The following is a 21,168-nucleotide window of genomic DNA, read 5'->3' on the forward strand; positions in this document are numbered from 1 at the left end:
AACTTCTGGAGTTGCAGCGGCGAGAAGGTCGGGTAACTGGCGTTAGGTAACGGTCACTGAGGATGTCCACCTCATTGTTGATGATCTTATACAACAGGGTCAGACGTGCAGATCTTCTGCGGTCCTCCAGCGACTGCCACCCAAGGTCTTTCAAGAGAGTTGTTACCGTCCCCTTGGTGCGTTCATAGTTTGACTTGACAAAGCGAGCAGCACTTCTCTGGATCTTCTCCACTTTCGCCTTGTTGTTCTTCTGGTGAGGATCCCAGATCACGGAGCCGTACTCAACGTGGGGTCTAACAAGGCTGAGGTAGGCTCCTTCAACTTCTCTGGACAATTTCCAAGGTTTCGACGAACCACACCAAGCATTCTGCTTGCTTTGGATGTTGCAGAGCCAATCTGAGTATTCCATCCTAGATCATCCTGAAGATGGATTCCCAAGTATGGATGTGACTTCACGACGGCGAGTGTCTGGTTGCTCAGCTTGTAGTCATGGTGTACTTGACTTCTAGCGTTGGATACATGCATCACATAACACTTGCTTGGATTAAATTGCATCTGCCAGTCGTGTTGCCACTTGGTAAGATGGTCTAGGTCAGCTTGGAGAGCTTCAGCATCGGTTGGTGAAGAAATGGTTCGGTATACAAGGGCATCATCTGCAAATAGACGTGCTGTTGATGTTAACACCTCTGGTAAGTCGTTGATGTAGAGAAGAAAAAGGAGCGGTCCAAGGACCGTTCCCTGTGGAACTCCAGAGTCGACGGAAACTGCAGATGAAGTTCTACCTTCTAGCACTACTCTCTGGGATCGGTCTTGAAGAAAGGATGATATCCAGGACAGCAGCTGATTGTTTATGCCGTAGTACTTGAGTTTGGAGAGGAGGCGGAGATGAGGCACGGTGTCAAATGCCTTTGTGAAGTCGAGTATGATGACATCCACGCTCTTTCTCTGGTCCAAGGCACTGCTGAGATCATGATGTGTGATTAGCAGCTGTGTATCACATGAACGCCGTTTCCGAAATCCATGTTGCTGGTCAGATAAGATACGATGGTGGTCAAGATGATTCATGATTTGGCTGTGGATGGCATGTTCCATGGTTTTACAGGAAATATTCGTCAACGACACAGGTCTGTAGTTTTAGCATCCGCTCTATCTCCCTTCTTGAAGATTGGTGTAATGTTGGCTGATTTCCAATCTTGCGGTAAAACTCCTGATTGAAGAGATTGGTTGTATATGAATGTCAACACTGGTGCAAGTTGAGGAGCAAGCGTCTTCAAAATACGACTCGGAATTCCATCTGGCCCAGCGGCTTTTGAAGGATTGAGCTCGGAGAGCAACTTCTCCACTCCTGGTACCGTGATCTTGAAGTTTGGCATAGGAGGAAAAGGGCTAGGACCTTTCTCGGGTATGCAGGTGGTATCCTCTGTTGTAAATACCGATTTGAAATATGAGTTCAAAATTTCACATTTCCCTGTTGCATCTGAAGTCAACTGTCCGTTGTGGCGAAGAGTTGAGATTCCACTGCTGTTATCTCTCTTTATGCCTCGTTTGACGTGACGCCAGAAAATCTTCGGATTCTCTTCCATTTTTGGTCCAAGGATGTTGCTAATGTATTGGTTGTAACAGCTCCTCATTTTAGTTTTGACTAACTTCTGGAGATGGATGTACTTCTCCCACACGCGGCTGCTGTTAGATTCTTTGCTTTTCTTGTGCCACCGGTTTTTCTGCCGTATTATGTGCTTCAATTCCCTTGTCATCCACGGAAGATCACTACTAGCTCTGATGGTCTTCATGCGAATGTGATCCTTAGCCATCTTCATTACACAGTCTCTAAACTGGATCCAGTTGTCTTCAACAGAGTTCCGTTCAGGGTCTGAGTTGAGGAAGGATGAGCAGAACTCATGAGCATCATTTATTAGTTCTTCTGTGTTCATCTTTCTGTACAGGAAGATCTTTCGTGGTGGTGTCTTTGAACGTTGAGGCTGGATGTCAACTGCTATCAGGATTGTGTCATGTTTGCATGCACCGAGGCCTGGCATATGAAAGATATCTTGTACTGTTGTTGGATTTGTAGTCAAAAATAAGTCAATAAGGCTTTCAGCATCTTCTGTGCGGTGCGTAGGCTGCGTAACCATCTGAGTCAAGTTATTACTGGGGGTGATTTCCAGTAACTGGTGGCAGAGTGCACTCTTATTGGCATACTTCATGACAGTGGTCGTACTCCAATCAATATCCCCCAAGTTGAAATCACCGCCTAGCCACACATTCGGAGATTTAACACTTCCATGGAGACTGGCGAGGGACTTGTCAAGTTGCTCTAAGCTGCTTGAACCATCATCCGGTGGTCGGTAGAAACATCCCAAGAACACTGATTTGGTACCCTTCATCTGGAGTTGAGCCCACACTATTTCGCAATCTGCATCCAAATCAGGACGGTGCGTAAGTATGAGGTCATTTCGGTAAGCTATGAAAACTCCACCATGTCCTCTTCCAGAAGTACGGTCCTTACGGATGACCCCATAATTTTCAGGGAAAATTTCACCATCAAGAATATTCGGAGTCAACCAGGATTCAGTTCCCATGATGATATCAGGATCTGAGGATTCAATAAGGTTCTCCAGTTCCCTTGTCTTATTCTTGATGCTTTGACAGTTCACAACAATCACCTTGAGTTTCTTGCCTATGATGTTCTTTCTGTGTTTTGAGGAGGATGTAGTACACGTTGACTTCAACGAAGAAGTACGTCTCTTGGCGCCGTTAGGGTTAACAACCTTTGGAGAGGAAGTAGCTGACGGGGCTCCCATCCACAGCTCAGTTTCATCAATGGTGGTGTTAGACAATGGTTCAAAAGAGTTGGAATGCGTAAAGTCAAAGAACCCGCCTAAGATGCTGAGACTGAAGTTGGGCGTGCCACATGCACAACAAATCCATGAAGCTTCAGTTTTATTTAAGCTAATATATTCATCTGTAGTCATTAACATACAATCCTTGTGATACCACTTACAACATGTATCGCATCTAATAGCCTGATGTCCCCACTTGCATGCAAGCTTGCATACTTGGCATGGATACTTCAAAGGGCGTGGCCCAGGGTTAGTTTCAAGGTCGCCAGCTTGAAGAAGCAGAAAAGTACACAAGAAATGCAGCAACACATTTTTATCAGATCTTACTACGTCAATGTTACACTATTGGGAGTTGTAAAGTAACACCTGGAAGTGTTTGGCACTATCTATTACCGATGTCATGGAACTGTTTATCTTGAAGTTGTTTCCAGGGTAAATATCATCATCTTGCACAATGTAACTTTCATTTACTAATTTTGCATACGAGTTCACTGTAGTATATAGTAGAATACCAACAGCATACAATATAAAAACTGCTTTGACATCCATTATGAAGAAAGGAAGAATGGTTGGATCTCACCTGGATTACCGCTGCTCCCCAGTGACCATACCCGAGACCAGTTACCCAACAGGTGTGAGTTTACTCCATGTCTGAGGCGGCCATCCTCCCGGGTGCAAAATTCAACAGGCTTGGTTGTGGGCCAAAGTAGTTGCAAAGTTAAGGCACAAAAAGCATTCAAGGAAGGCTCAAAATTGAAACAAAAACCACTTTAAGTACGTCTATGATGGTATAGCTTCACTTCAGGTGGTGGTAAGAAGCATAAAATTATCCACAAAGCTGAAAAACGTGGATAAATTGGGACAAGAAAATACGACGACGTGAACCCCGCACAAGCACTCGTCACAGTGTGATGCAGCAGCACCGTTACCGACAAAACCACATTGAGATTGAGATATTTTTTGTTTTTATTTTGACACAATGACCACAAAATCATGTTGATCTGTCTTTCAAAACGAATTGATGTCAAAGTCTCGACAACAATTATCTAAAGGCCACTTTCATCATGATCGAGAATATCAAACTTGTTGTACCACGTCCTACGAACTTGTTTGCTATAATGTAATTATCGTGCAGTGTACATCAAGGAAAGCAACAACAACAAAAAAGATATTTAAAAAAATATTTATTGTTTATTTATTTTATTTTAAAGTTCATAAAAAAACATGCCTGCACTCATAGAAATTGTTCGTTGGCATTACTCAGTAAGCTAAGTCGTTGCGTCAACTTTACGAGTAATGCCAACGCGTACAATTGTGAATAATGCTGACTCAATATCATTATGTTGGTTGCACTCATTTGCACTTACTTTATTGAGTTGTTACAACTCAGAAAATGAAACTAGGTTAGCATAATTTTCTAAAGGTGTGCTATAGTATACTAAATTTTGCACTGATTACAAAAATAAATATTTGAATACTGCTAATTGTGCAGAAAATGATCCAATTACGTGAATTAAGTAACACATTACCAAATTGGAATAACTCAAAACAATAAGTACCCGTAACTTAATATGAACGAGTTACATCAACTTACATGTTGAGTTACAATAACTCAACTAATTGGTTCTTTGAACCTTGTTTATTTTACTAAGTTCCCTGAACTTTAATTCAGAAGTTGGCATTGCTTAAAAAGTTGACGCAACGATTTACATCAACTTTGTAAGTAATGCCAACAACGTTGATTAGTTGACGGAACTTTTGAGCTTTTTCAGCATTTTTAAGTTCGGATAACTAAAATGAATTTTGTTTTGGCAACTTTTACACTATTTTTGAGTTGTCCAAACTTACTCCTTTTGAATTGCGCCAACAAGGCGAACAAGTCATTTCTATGAGTGTGGGTGAACGTAAAACACAGTCACTCTCTCTCTCTCCATTAAGAATAACGGCAGGTGTTGACAATGCTATCTGAAAAGAAAGAAACACGTTTGCAGAGGATTCAGAAAACATAATGATGTGTACAATTTACATTGTTTTAGTTTGTTAATTTCTAGCGTTTGTTTGTTAATTTCTAACATATCTTTCATTAACACATACATGTAAAACAAACATGTAAAACAATTATTAAAAGCTAAAACAAAATTGTCACTAAAATATACATGATGTAGGCCTACACTTTCTTTCCTTGTTTTTGTGTACAAACTGATTCTACGTTCAATAGGAATATGAAAAATATTGTTTATTCATGAACTCTAAATAAATCTGGAAATGAAATGTGTTATTTATTTTCAGTCTTAAAGGAAATTAAAGCATTATTACAGATTCCTTGTTTTAGTTCTCCTTGATGCGCACTGCACGACAAAAATACCGATCAATATTACGTGGTACAACAAGCTTGATATCTTCGATTATGGTGAAATCGGCCCAACCCGTATTACCATTGTACGTAACGGTTGAACGTAAAGAACCCAGCAAGTGCCTCTCGTAGCTTAGACATTACTAATTTAATACACCAAATATTTTGCAATTTAGTGCGCTTTTTTTTTTTTTTGACTTTGAAACACCAATGCAATATGCTGTATGTTTTTGTTCAGCAAGTATAGATACGCGTTAAAAGTGCAAACAATCGGATGTATCTTTTTTTTAGATTTTATGATTTAGCGGATCAAGGATAGTGCAATAGTAGATGAAACGCTATCGATTGCTGGCTATAGGGCAAATAAAAGCTAGAGTTACAGATGTGAGGTATAAGGACTTGAGAAATATGAAAACTTTATTTGAGCATCGGAGAGAGAAACAATGAACAAATCAACCCTGCATTTCAAGTCAGATACGTAACCTCTATTGCGTATTTTATGATCTCATTAACAAACAGGTCGTATCCAAAATTGAAATTGGGTACGAGCGAATCTCAGCAAAAGCTGTGAGACCTATAAAAATACAACCATAAATGCGATTCACTTTTAAAATTATTTTTCACACAATGTGGCTTTTGAGTGCATTTGTAGCATTTGACTGCATTTGTAGCAAGTTTCAACAACTAAAACAATTCTACTTAGTTCTGAAACAAATATGTTTTTTCTTTATTGCATTTTTTACTCACCCTGTATTTTAGCAATGCCTATTTCAAAAAGAAATGCCTATTCCCTAACCCGCCATTAACATTCTTACTACTAGAATAATTGCATACTCATTAAGACTAGTACAGAGTTTTATGACCTAAATGACACACTAATTAAAATACACACATTTCCTGAAAATTAGTGTAAATCAAGATCATTTGTATCATTTTTTTCTTCAGGAGACAAGAATACGCATGAAAAGATTCACACGGGCGAGAACACGCATAAATGCAGCTATTGTAACAAATCGTTTAGCCAATTGGGCCACAAGAAAGAACATGAAATCACATAAATGAAGCTATTGTAACAAATCATTCCGCCAATTGGGAAACAAGAAAGAACACGAAAGGATTCATACACGAGAGAAACCTCATAAATGCAGGTATTGTGGCAAATCATTCACGACATTGGGAAACAAGAATACGCATGAAATGATTCATACAGGAGAGAAACCTCATCAATGTAAATACTGCAATCAATCATTCCACCATTTGGGCCACAAGAAAGATCATGAAATGATCCATACAGGTAAGAAACCTCATAAGTGTAGCTATTGCAACAAATCATTCCGCCGATTAAGAAACAAGAAAGAACATGAAATGATTCATACAGGAGAGAAACCTCATCAATGTAGCTACTGCAACAAATCATTCCGCCGTTTGGGCCCAAAGAAAGAACATGAAATGATTCATATGGGAAAGAAACATGAATGCAGACATTGTGGCAAATTATTCAACGGCGCTCGGGTAAAAATGAAGACTATTTTACTGTGAGAGATAAGCTGTTATACGTATATAATATGCTCACAACTACGATGAATTCATACTAAATTTACCAGTTCATCGTTTGGCTTCGATGAATCACGCCGTGTTGCTAATGTACACAATGGTATAGCATAGGGAAACCCCATTGAAGAATTTTCACCAAAAAATTGAACCGAAAAATGGCAAAATAATCACACAAAGTAAGATTCTTATTTATCAAATAGCGCCTCAATGCATACTAAGTGACTAATTCTTAAATATTCTTGAGATTTATGTTGAAAAGAAAGTACATTTTATGAAATATTCAGGAAATACTTACCACGAAAATTTTCTAAGCGGGGAAAACCGGCAGATTTTAGAAAGTTGAAAAACCCTCTGTCAAAATGACGTCACAGATGCATCAAAAATTAGTCTCGTTACTACAATTTAGCTAATTGATTGGTTGAAATTAACCTTGGCTTAAGTCTAATTTTATGAAACGCCCAGTTAAAATTAAACTTAGCGTAAGTTTAATTTTAACGGGACTTGATTTAAGTTTAAACTTAAGTGTAATTCTTTATGAAACGCCGCCCTGACATATCGAATTGCATTCTGAATACGGAGAATGTCTTTCTGATATGAAATATTTTTCATTTTTTGAAATTCACGATATAATACAAATTTTATGACAAATGTGATGCGATCAAGCAAAATCAGTCGGAACTCGGAAATATTGATTTTGAGATATAGCTAAATAAAGGAAATATTTCCTTTTGTTTCTTCTTGTTTTGGAAATTCTTTAATTGCTCATATCTTTGGAACTGGTTGTTCAATTTCAATGGGATTTTCTGCAAAATCCAGCTTTGTAAATGTTTTTTACTATCCTGTAAGAAACTGAAAATTTATTATTGCCGAGTTCCGACTGATTTTGCTTGATCGCATCACAAATTATTAAAAATTGATATTTTTCACATTTCTGATATATAACAGTCCTCGAAGTAAATTTTATAAATCTAATGATATATTCTTGAAGTGTATGTAGCTGGGAGAAAAAGCCGACGATCAATTGAAAATTTTGACTTTTCATATTGAATATATGGATTTTTCCCCAAAAAGACCTAATTTTTTTTGGTGTTTTTGGGAAAAAAATCCATATCTTCAATACGAAAGGTCAAAATTTTCAATTGATCGTCGGCCTTTCATCCCACCTACATACACTGTAAGTATAAATCATCAGATTTGTCAAGTTTACTTCGTGTACTGTTTAATATAAAAATATCAATTTTTAATCATTTGCCATAAAATGTGTATTACATTGCGAATTTCAAAAAATCAAAATTATTTGATATCAGAAGGACATTCTTCGTACTCAGAATGCAATTCGATATGTCTGATGTGCTCTAATGTCCCACAATAAATACTGTCCAAACGTTCATACCCCCATCCCTTAATTCACTATTTATATATTACAAACCTTGTGTATACGCACGCGTTACCAAAATGCAAACATGCAGATTCTTCTTTTATAGACTTTATGATTTATGGCCTTCTATAATTTTCGTACAGAGCCTAAGTAAGGGGTAGGATAATCTGGGCTTGTGTACGTAAGATAATGGCGACTTGTTTGAGTAATAAAATTCAATAATAATTTAGTTTAGATTCGGGCTATATTTTCAGCCATTTTGATTTATTGATGGCTCTCATATTCATGAAAATATGGTTTAAGAAAGGTCTCAGTGTGACAAAATGAATCCAGAATTTAACAAAACCACTTAATTATTAATATTATTACAACAATTATATGGCGCTCTCTAGAAGCTAGTGTGATGTCATGAAATGAAGTGTGCCAGCTTTGAGAGAATAGACTGGCAACACTCTCAATGCACAGAACATATACTGCTTTTGTTATCAGAAAAAAACCTCTGAATCAAGTATTACACATTTAATGGTTGGATAAAATCAGGCCACTGCTTTATTATATATTAGCAAATTGTGATATTACAATTCATATGTATATCAACTTCATGAGAAATATTTGGACTAAAAAAGAAAAAATATTTTTAGATCAATGTTACCGTGCGAACTGAAAAACGCTACTTGGTTCTGAAACAAATATTGCTGTTTCCTTTAGTGCACCTATTTTTACTCACCCTGTATTTACGCAATGCCTATTAAAAAAAAACCTATTCCATAACCCGCCATTAACATTCCTACTACTAGAATAATTGCATATTCATCGAGACTTATGATGTACAGAACTTAATGAGCACTAATTTGAAGTACACATTTTTCTTTAAAATGAGTGTAAATCAAATAATTTTTATCATTGCTATTTTTCAGAAAACATGGTGAGACCTAAGCGACAATTTACTACTAGACCCGGTGCAAGTATTGTAAAAGAAGATTTATTGAAAACATTCCACGTTATAAATCACATCTTCGCAGCCATGAGCTGAGTATTAAGCCTTATTGGTACAGTAATCCAACTTTAAAACCAAAGGCTGGCTGTGTGCAGATAGAAACGAAAAGACATCAAAAACGAAGATGTAAAGATCGCAAAATACCGAAAGGGGTTCCATGTCACTTGAATGCAAAGAAGGATAAGCAAGGTGAAGTAAAGAAACGTCATCAATGTAGATATTGTTTTGTAATAAATCATTCAGCCGATTGGGACACAAGAAAGAACATGAAATGATTCATATAGGAAACAAACTCCATAAATGCAGACATTGTGGCAAATCATTCACGACATTGGGATACAAGAATAAGCATGAAATGAGTCATTCAAGAGAGAAATTACATCAATGTAAATACTGCAACAAATCATTCAGCCAATTGGGACACAAGAATACCCATGAAATGATTCACACGGGAGAAAAACCTCATCAATGTAAATACTGCAATAGATCATTCAGCCAATTGGGACACAAGAAAGAACATGAAATGATTCATACAGGAGAAAAACCTCATCAATGTAGCTATTGCAACAAATCATTCCGCTATTTGGGAAGCAAGAAAGAACATGAAATGATTCATATAGGAAAGAAACTCCATAGATGCAGACATTGTGGCAAATCATTCAGCTACTTGGGAAACAAGAATACCCATGAAAAGATTCATACAGGTGAGAAACTACATCAATGTAAATACTGCAACAAATCATTCAGCCAATTGGGACACAAGAAAGAACATGAAATGGTTCATACAGGTGAGAAGCTACATCAATGTAGCTATTGCAACAAATCATTCAGCCAAATGGGACACAAGAATACGCATGAAATGATTCATACAGGAGAGAAACCACATCAATGTAGCTATTGCAACAAATCATTCAGCCAATTGGGAAACAAGAAAGAGCATGAAAAGATTCACACAAGAGAAAAACCTCATCAATGTAGCTATTGCACCAAATCATTCATCACATTGGGAAACAAGAAAAAACATGAAATGATTCATACAGGAGAGAAACCTCATCAGTGTAGTTATTGCAACAAATCATTCCGCTATTTGGGATACAAGAAAGAACATGAAATGGTTCATGCAGGAGAGAAACCACATCAGTGTAAATATTGTAACAAATCATTCACTAGATTGAGAGACAAAAAGAAACATGAAATGTCTAAGAAACACAGAAAACTCATGGATGCAGCTATTTAACAAATCATTCATCCAACTGAATGTTAAGTGATGCATTTTTAACAATGTAATTGTAATTGATTAATGATAATATTCTTTGTAGATGTCGCGCTAAATTGAATCAGGTAGTCAATCAGATTTAATGATGACACTTTGTTTCCTTCATAAAACGAAAATAAAATTGTATGTGGCAATATGATTGCTAATTTTTTTATCACCATTTATCTTTTTCAAAGTATTTTAACATGTTTAATGTTGCTGAAATTTGTTTTTTCAAGTCAATATCTTTTAAGGAATGTTTGTTGACGTAAATGTATTCGGCATCGAGTTGAAACAGATTAAATAACGAATACTTGTTGAAAATATTTCACATCGAATAATAAAAGTCTGAACCAATAACATGCTTTTATCAGCAGTCAGTTCACAGTTAGAATTTACAGTTTTGTAGTAAGAAAAATGTTTTAAGAATTTTTGAACATGGCTTTTGATTGGCGTTTCGTCACAATTGCACCAAATGTTAATAATAATTTTGTGAAAGACTCTGTTCTGATTCGTGGATCTCTTAGGTCGAGTCAAGTGAAGTCCTGCAATCCTGGCCTGATTGGTTTGTTGATTTTTGTTCCAAAAATATAATTATTTAAAACTTGATGTGCACTGTAACATAGTTTTGCTCCTGAAAACCTGTAAAATCACCTGTTCCGATTCGTAGACCTCTTAGGTCGTGTCACGTGAAGCCCTGGTCTAACTGGTTAAATGAACTTGTAAACAATCTGTAATAATTATTTATCAACTTCAAGTGAACAAGATTTTGGTATTTTTAATGTTAAGCTCTCAGTTCTGCAGTATCAGAATCTTTCCAAACTAACGGAACACTGAGTAATTTCATGTACTATAGGCGGATTGCTGATAAATAAACCATTGAGTGCGTTAACATGATAATGTAGAAGTGAAGATCTGATTGGTTTATTGAATCTCTACATAATACCTGGATTCTTATTGGTTGATCAAACAAAATTTCACACTGATCATACGCCAATTGATGAAGATTCTTGACGGTGTTTGTATTGTAATATTTTTAGAAGCAGTAAGTGTTTAATACTAAGTTAAGTGGTAAAGTTTGTAAACCATAATCTTCAAAAGGAATGGGCACATGCCCTTTGATTCTAGTTCAATAATTAGTACATAAAATCGCTCGCCTCTATGTTAAATGTTCTTTAAATTAATGTTTAGTTTTACACCGTTCATGTAAGGCTTATTATTAGTTGAAATGTTATCATGGTGAGAAGATCCAATAAAAACAAGAAATGCATGTACATAATACATTTGTGATTATTGTTTAATTGTCCATTGTGAAATGTCATATTTGCACTGAAATGTGCTGTCTTCAGATAGCAAATTAAAATAATCATGGTATCTTAAGTAGATAGCAAACTGGTATAATGCTATCTAAGTGGATAGCATGTTCGAATCCCGCCATACCAAAGGCTTTAAAAATGGTACATACTGCCTTCTTGCCAGGCGTTCGGCATTGAAAGAATGGAGTAGGGAAAGTTAAACACATGTCTACCAGTGGACTAACCCCCTGCTGTAACTTTTCTGCTTGCAGACATGTGGCCTCCCAGCAAACACGAAAACGTTTTAAAAACGTTTTAAATGAGTTATATTTTGGCTTTTGGTTTACGTAAAAACGTTTTAATAACATTAAAATGTCGGGTTGTATAAAGGTCATGATAACGTTTTAAAACGTTTTGTATGAAAACACACTACAACAATATTTTTTAAATGTTTTCAAAAAATGTTATTGTAAACTATTTTTAAAAACATTTTTACCAAATATTTTGTCAATACATTATGTTAAAATATTTGTACCCAGCAAACACAGAAATATTCTTAAAATGTTTTTTTCAAAACCTTTTAATAACATTTAAATGTCGGGTTATGTAAAGGTCATGAAAACGTTTTTAAAACGTTATTGCAAATATTATTGGCAAACATTTTTCGCATAATATTTTTTCAACCCCCAAATAACATTCTGTTTAGAATGATTTGTATCAAGTTTTCAAGAATGTTTTTGGAATGTTATTAAAGCGATTGTATACCCTTTATATAACCCGACATTTAAACGTTTTCTGTAAAACATTTTTGTTTGCTGAGCAGTAGATTATCAAAAAATGATTTTTAAGGTTATGAAAACGTTTTATACTCTTAATATACCCTTTATATAACCCGACATTTAAACGTTTTCTGACAACTTTTTATAACCTTTTGCGAATGATGTCGAAAACGTTATGAAACGGAGATAGGCGCCGCCCAATGGGCCGAAAGGCTTGGGAAGGATTTAACTTTTTTAACTATGTTGAAATAGACTATTTTCAGATAGCACATTAAAATTATTAACTTGACCGTTTTACTATTACCAAACGTCATAAGTTTCCATACAGGTTTTGGCGAATTGAAGTTATTAGCAGTTTTGATGTTACGCCAAACTCATAATTGCTATATACAGGAAATAAACCTTACCAATGTAAGTACCCAGCAAACACAAAACGTTTTTAAAACATTGTTAACAGGTTATATTTTGGATTTTTGTTTTTGGTATCTTAAGTAGATAGCAAACTGGTATAATGCTATCTAAGTGGATAGCATGTTCGAATCCCGGCCGGGCCATACCAAAGGCTTTAAAAATGGTACCTACTGCCTTCTTGCCAGGCGTTCGGCATTGAAAGAATGGAGTAGGGAAAGTTAAACACATGGCTACCAGTGGACTAACCCCCTGCTGTAACTTTTCTGTTTGCAGACATGTGGCCTCCCAGCAAACATGAAAACGTTTTAAAAACGTTTTAAATGAGTTATATTTTGGCTTTTGGTTTACGTAAAAACGTTTTAATAACATTAAAATGTCGGGTTGTATAAAGGTCATGATAACGTTTTAAAACGTTTTGTATGAAAACACACTACAACAATATTTTTTAATGTTTTCAAAAATGTTATTGTAAACTATTTTAAAAACATTTTTACTAAATATTTTGTCAATACATTATGTTAAAATATTTGTACCCAGCAAACACAGAAATATTCTTAAAATGTTTTTTTTTCAAAACCTTTTAATAACATTTAAATGTCGGGTTATATAAAGGTCATGAAAACGTTTTTAAAACGTTATTGCAAATATTATTGGCAAACATTTTTCGCATAATATTTTTTCAACCCCCAAATAACATTCTGTTTAGAATGATTTGTATCAAGTTTTCAAGAATGTTTTTGGAATGTTATTAAAGCGATTTTATACCCTTTATATAACCCGACATTTAAACGTTTTCTGTAAAACATTTTTGTTTGCTGAGCAGTAGATTATCAAAAAATGGTTTTTAAGGTTATAAAAACTTTTTATACTCTTAATATACCCTTTATATAATACGACATTTAAACGTTTTCTGACAACTTTTTATAACCTTTTGCGAATGATGTCGAAAACGTTATGAAACGGAGATAGGCGCCGCCCAATGGACCGAAAGGCTTGGGAAGGATTTAACTTTTTTAACTATGTTGAAATAGACTATTTTCAGATAGCACATTAAAATTATTAACTTGACCGTTTTACTATTACCAAACGTCATAGGTTTCCATACATGTTTTGGCGAATTGAAGTTATTAGCAGTTTTGATGTTACGCCAAATTCATAATTGCTATATACAGGAGATAAACCTTACCAATGTAAGTACCTAGCAAACACAAAACGTTTTTAAAACATTGTTAACAGGTTATATTTTGGATTTTTGTTTTTGGTTAAAACGTTTTTGTGTGAAAACACACTACAAAAATATTTCTAAAATGTTTTCAAAACATTTTTTGCAAATATTTTTTGACAAATATTTGTCAACTCTTATATAATATTATGTTAGATTTTTTGCAGTAAGTTATCAAAAAACGTTTTTGAATGTATGAAAACGTTTTATACCCTTTATAATTATATAACCCGACATTTAAACGTTTTCTGGCAACCTTTTTCAAAATCAACATGTGAATATACCCATGTACATGATTGATGGATGATTTTACATGCTATAAAGGAAATATCGATTATTTCTGCTGGTTGTATTCGAAATGAAGTTGGACATTTTGGCAGTTGCAAGTGAAAACTCAGTGAAAAATGGTGAAATCAAAACGGATATGCTGAGAAAACAAGACTCACATGATGTGCCTTATAGAGGTGGGAAAATCTTATATTAGCGAACCATATTAGTTTGAAACGCTAAAAATTTAAACCTCAAAATAGCTCATGGACAAAGTTCATGTGTATAAAAATCAAAGGATTTACCGTAAAAGACACAATTTCATGCCTAATTTTAACACCAGGATTTTTTAAAGGGTCAAAATTTTAAACTTGCTCCGATCTTGATGAAAATGGTACCAAAATCTTCATTTTGATAAATGATCTTAAATAATGCTAGTTAGCTTGCCATATTATATCAGGTGTTTTGTTACCTGGGTAACATGGTCACAAATTCAGGATTCAATGGGATTTTGTTTTATTTTTTACCTGTTACCCAGGAAAACCTAATGGTGTGGCGATGTGGCAAACCATTTTCTGCTTAAAATATTGTTCCAATCTGAACATTTTCAGATCATTTAAAAAATAAATCGGAGCATTTTTGATTTTTTTTAAATCTGACCCCGCTAGTTTGATGACCTTTTTGAACATGTTCCCCCAAATGAATTCTTGGTAGTTTTTTCTGTGATTATAGTCAGGACCATAAAATACCAAAGATAGCAAAATAAAATGATGTTATCTTCAGTAGATAGAAAACTGGTATGATGCTATCTCCAGTAGATAGCATGATGAAATAGTGTGTCTTCAGATAGGAAATGAAAATGATGTTATCTTCAGTAGGTAGCAAATTGGTCATGATGCTGTCTTCAGTAGATAGCATGCTGAAATAGGCAGGTAGCAACTATCTGGGAAATTGTATATAAACCAGAGACTACGATCACCCAGCAAACACAAAAATGGTTTCAAGACGGTTTTTGATAAACGTGTTATTTTACGTTTTGGTTTCATTCAAAAGATTTTAATAACATTCAATTATCGTGTCATATAGAGGTCATTAAAACGATGTTAAAATGCTTTATATGAAAAGAACACACTACAACAACATCTTAATAATATTGTCAAAATGTTATTGTATTTTTTTTTGACCAACATGTTTTTGGAACGTTATTAAAATATTTTGTACACTTTATATAACCAGACAATAAAACGTTTTCTGTCAAATGTTTTGTGTTGCTGGGTGCTGTCGGTCATGTCATGCAGATCGATTTATTATGACCGTGGCAATATTGCCTCGGGGATAATTGCATATCGATTGGCTTGATCATGGATAAATGTATGGGTGATGTCATCGGTTTAACTTTGGTGGACAATAAAATAAGTATTGATTGACAAGGTTAACAGTTTACAACTGTGTCCACTTGTATTCCATTATAAAATTAATATTTTGCTCCTGTACTGGTGCCGTTACTGACAAAAACCTCGCTGTGTTTGATTTGAAAGGAACAGTTTCCAGGTGAGTTTTCAAAATATATCTTTTGCTGATGCGCATGTATGTACCACCTCGTCAGTTTATGCACAACAGGGAGATATCGTGTGGTTTGAGCAGATGCTCAAAACAATGATCGGGAAATCTATGTTTTGCTCAAACACAAGATATCTACCCTGTTGATGCGAGAGATAGGTCAGCGTTGGTTTAGATCAGTGATTGTTGCAGCAGCACCGTTAGGTATTTTCGTCTCAGGACGAAACAACATTGAGATTGAAAGAGTTTTTATTCTGACACAATGACCATAAAATCATGTTAACCCGTCTTTCAAAACGAATTGATGTCAAAGTCACGACAAAGATTATGTCCGATTATCTAAAGGGATCGAGAATATCAAGCTTGCTGTACTATGTAAACTTGTTTGCTATAATGTAATTGTCATGCAGTGTACATCAAGGAAAGCAAAAGAAAAACAATGACAGTTTCTTATGTTTCTATTTTTTAATAGACCTACTTGAAATAAATGCTATATTTATTGTTTATTTATTTCATTTTCAAGTTCATGCAAAAAATAACATGCCTGGGTGAACGTAAAACACAGTCACTGTCTCTTTCTCTCTTCATTAAGAATATACAGCAACGGCAGCCTCGGCAGGTGTTGAAAATGCTATCTGAAAAGAAAGAAACACGTTTGCAGAGGATTCAGAAAACATAATAATGTGTACAATTTACATTGTTTGACTTTGTTAATTTCTAGCATTTCTTTGTTAATTTCGAACATATCTTTCACTAATCTATGTATACGCCAAACATGTAAAACAATTAAAACCTAAAAACAATATTGTCACAAAGGTATACATGGTGTAGGCCTACACTTTGTATCTTTGTTTTTGTGTAGAAACTGATTTTTATGACAGTGAACTTCTTTACGTTCAATAGGCCTATGAGAAATATTTTTTTATTCATGAACTCTAAATAAATCTGGAAACGAAATGTATTATTTTAAAAGCATTATTAAAGGATTCCTTGTTTTTGTTCTCCTTGATGCGCACTGCACGAAAAAAATTACGTGGTACAACAAGCTTGATATCTTCGATTATGGTAAAAGCGGCCCAATCCGTATTACCCTTGTTGTACGTAACGGTTGAACTTAATGAACCCAGCAAGTGCCTCTCGTAGCTTAGACATTACTTATGCACGAAATATTATGCCATTTAGTGTGCATTTTATTATCTTTTAACTTTTGACTTTGAAACACCAATGCAATATGCTGATGTTTTTCTTCAGCAAGTATTATGGATATGCGTTAAAAGTGCCCGAAAAGTGCAAACAATCAGCTTCATCGTTTTTTAGATTTTATGATTTAGCGGATCAGGATAGTGCAATTAAGTAGATGAAACGCTATTGATTGATGGCTACAGGGCAAATAAAAGCTAGAGTTACAGATGTGAGGTATAAGGACTTGAGAAATATGAAAACTTTGTTTGAGCATCAGAGAGCGAAACAATGAACAAATCAACACTGCCATGACTGCATTCAAGTCAGATACGTAACCTCTATTGCGCATTTTATGCTCTCGTTAACAAACAGATGCCTCATCCAAAATTGAAATCTCAGAAAAAGCTACGAGACCCATAAAATACAACCATAAATGCGATTCACTTAATTATTTTTCACACAATGTGGCTTTTGAGTGCATTTGTAGCATTTGACTGCATTTGTAGCAAGTTTCAACAACTAAAAAAAATTACTTGGTTCTGAAACAAATATGTTTTTTTCTTTGTTGCATTTTTTACTCACCCTGTATTTACGCAATGCCTATTTCAAAAGAAATGCCTATTCCCTAACCCGACATTAATATTCTTACTACTAGAATAATTGCATACTTATTAAGACTAGTACAGAGCTTTATGACCTAAATGACACACTAATTAAAATACACACTTTTCCTGAAAATTAGTGTAAATCAAGATCATTTTTATCATTTTTTTCTTCAGGAGACAAGAATACGCATGAAAAGATTCACACGGGCGAGAACACACATAAAATGCTGCTATTGTAACAAATCGTTCAGCCAATTGGGCCACAAGAAAGAACGTGAAATGACTCATACAGGAGAGAAATCACATAAATGTAGCTATTGTAACAAATCATTCCGCCGATTGGGAAACAAGAAAGAACACGAAAGGATTCATACTCGAGAGAAACCTCATAAATGCAGGTATTGTGGCAAATCATTCACGACATTGGGAAGCAAGAATGTTCATGAAAGGATTCATACAGGAGAGAAACCTCATCAATGTAGCTATTGTGGCAAATCATTCAGCCAATTGGGACACAAGAATACGCATGAAAAGAATCACAGAGGAGAGAAACCTCATCAATGTAGCTACTGCAACAAATCATTCAGCCAATTGGGCCACAAGAAAGATCATGAAATGATCCATACAGGTAAGAAACCTCATAAGTGTAGCTATTGCAACAAATCATTCCGCCGATTAAAAAACAAGAAAGAACATGAAATGATTCATACAGGAGAGAAACCTCATCAATGTAGCTACTGCAACAAATCATTCCGCCGTTTGGGCCCAAAGAAAGAACATGAAATGATTCATATGGGAAAGAAACATGAATGCAGACATTGTGGCAAATTATTCACGACACTGGGATACAAACATATTCATGAAAAGATGCATACAGGAGAGAAACCTCATGAATGTAGGTATTGTAATAAATCATTCAGCCGATTGGAATACAAGAAAGAACATGAAAAGATTCATACAGGAGAGAAAGCTTATCAATGTAGCTATTGCAACAAATCATTCAGCCAATTAGGAAACAAAAATACGCATGAAATGATTCATACAGGAGAGAAACCTCATCAATGTAAATACTGCAATAAATCATTCCGCCATTTGGGACACAAAAATGAACATGAAATGATTCACACAGGAGAGAAACCTCATCAATGTAGCTATTGTAACAAATCATTTACTACATTGAATGGCAAGAAGAAACATGAAATGTCTAAGAAACACAGAAAACTCATGGATGCAGCTATTTAACAAATCATTCATCCAACTGAATGTAAAGTGGTCCAACTTAGGGTTGTTTTTATTATTTTAAATCATGTAATCGCTCAATTGAATTAGATTGTCAAATAGGTTTGATGATGACACTTTTTTCCTCACAGAACGAAAATAAAATAGTACGAGTATGTGCCAATATGATCGTTAAATTGTGGCAATTTTTTTTATCACCATTTATCTTTTTGAAAGTATTTTATTTAACATGTTTAATGTTGCTGAAATTTTAATGTTGCTGAAATTTGTTTTTCAAGTCATTTTCTTTTAACGAATGTTTGTTGACGCAAATGTATTCGTCATCGAATGTGACTTGAATTAGATTAAATAACGAATACTTGATGAAAATATTTCACATCAAATAGAAAAGTCTGAACCAATAACATGCTTTTATCAGCAGTCAGTTCACAGTTAGAATTTACAGTTCTGTAGTAAGAAAATTGTTTTAAGAATTTTTCAGGGATTTTGTGATGCGTTTCTGTAACAATTAGAACTACAATTAATGCTGATTCGATTCGTAGACCTCTTAGGTCGTGTCACATGAAGTCCTGATCTGACTGGTTTTTGTGACAATTAGAACTACAATTAATGCTTATAATACCAACATGACTTTTGATTGGTGTTTCGTCACAATTGCACCAAATGTTATTACCGTAATAATCTTTGTAAATGGAGCTGTTCTGATTCGTAGACCCCTTAGGTCGAGTCAAGTGAAGTCCTGGCCTGATTGGTTTGTTTATTTTTGTCCCAAAATATTATCATTATGGACACCTTTGGGCCTCATATGACTGCTAAATTGTTGGTCTAAAGTATATAAAAGTATACCTATGCTCATATTTAGCCCCAAAATCCCAAAAAACGGGGTTTTTTGGGCCAAATTTTTTCGTTCAACAAACAAATTCTTGGACCAAATTTTTTTACATTACCCCGGTAATTTTTAAAAACTATATAAAAATATCTAAAAACTACTTTTTTAATTTTAAAAAAAATTTTGACCAACTTTGAGAAATTTGCACAAAAAATGGTCAAAAATGTTTCATTTTAAATTTTTTTTATAAAAGCCTGATTTTCGCACAAATTTCAAATATTTTAAGTGAAGCTGGTCGAAATAAAAAAAAAACCGGTTCCTAAGCGGTTCTAAATATGTATACTTTCATATCCTTTAGACCAACAATTTAGCAGTTATGAGGCCCGAACGTTTCCAAAATTCCAGGGTAAAGACCACCCTTAAACTTGATGTGCGCTGCAACATAGTTTTGCTCCTGAAAATCTGCCAAATCAGAATCTTTTGTAAAAGTATCTGTTCAGATTCGTAGATATCTCTTAGGTCAAGTGACGTGAAGTTCTGATCTGACTGGTTTGATGAACTTGTAAACAATATATAATAATTATCTATCAACTTCAAGTTTTCGGTATTATTAATGCTATTGCTAAGCTCTGCAATAGCAGAATAAAATACATGATAATATAGAAGTGAAGATCTGATTGGTTTATTGAATCTCTATACATTGTAATACATGGGATCTTATTGGTTGATCAAACAAAATTTCACACTGATCATACGTCAATTGACGGTGTTTGTAATATTTTGAGAAACAGTAAGTGTTTAATACTAAATTAAGTTAAGTGGTAATAAAAGTTGTAAGCCATAATCTTCAAAAGGAATGTGCACCTGCCCTTTGATTCTAGTTCAAGAATTAGTACATAAAATCACTTTCCTCTATGTTGAATGCAGTCAGCTACCTGCACAACCGATTCTTTTGTTCTGCAAGGCTCACTCAGTCATTTAATGAGGCAATACAAACGATCGAAATTGGTGTTGAAATGAGCAAAATTTTGAGTTACACCTTTCAGTGTAAAAATTTTTTTCTCAGCCAAATGAAAAGCAATAATTTTCATTTTTTCAGTAAATGGCTGGAAAAACTATAATGCTTGATACTGATTTTTTTTTTAAATCCTGGTGTTAAACTTAGGCCTGAAATTCAGTCATTTAGTGTAAGATATTCGATTTTTATAGGCTTCAGCTCGGCCCGCGAGCTTTTTCTTGGATCAACCTTTTAGCTTTTCAAAGTAATATAGTTCGCTAATGAAGGATTTTCCCCAACTTTCTAAAGCACATCACCGTGAGCTATATATCATAGTTTTGTCAGAATTTCCGTTTTGATTTCACCATCTTTCACTGTCGGCTGACAAAATGTCTAAATCAACAC

General features: G+C 34.8%; 2 protein-coding genes across 2 annotated transcripts in view; both read left to right on the forward strand.

The window, feature by feature from the left end:
- The window catches only part of LOC140150911 (uncharacterized), a 33,963-nt gene extending 22,315 nt beyond the window's left edge, over positions 1 to 11,648 (forward strand). Inside the window, exon 2 of the mRNA XM_072173068.1 lies at positions 9,043 to 11,648. Coding sequence (XP_072029169.1) covers positions 9,394 to 10,359 — 966 coding nt within the window. The 5' untranslated portion in view covers positions 9,043 to 9,393 and the 3' untranslated portion in view covers positions 10,360 to 11,648. The remainder of the gene's footprint in view (positions 1 to 9,042) is intronic.
- A 4,181-nt stretch (positions 11,649 to 15,829) lies between these two features.
- Positions 15,830 to 20,392, forward strand: LOC140150913 (uncharacterized). Its single transcript, XM_072173070.1, has 2 exons — positions 15,830 to 15,902; positions 17,873 to 20,392. Exon 2 carries the CDS (start codon positions 17,888 to 17,890, stop codon positions 18,938 to 18,940), a length of 1,053 nt encoding a protein of 350 aa, XP_072029171.1. The 5' UTR covers positions 15,830 to 15,902; positions 17,873 to 17,887; the 3' UTR covers positions 18,941 to 20,392.
- Positions 20,393 to 21,168: the final 776 nt, after the last annotated feature.

The sequence above is a fragment of the Amphiura filiformis genome, chromosome 4 (assembly GCF_039555335.1).
Source record: "Amphiura filiformis chromosome 4, Afil_fr2py, whole genome shotgun sequence".
Lineage (NCBI taxonomy): Eukaryota > Metazoa > Echinodermata > Ophiuroidea > Amphilepidida > Amphiuridae > Amphiura > Amphiura filiformis.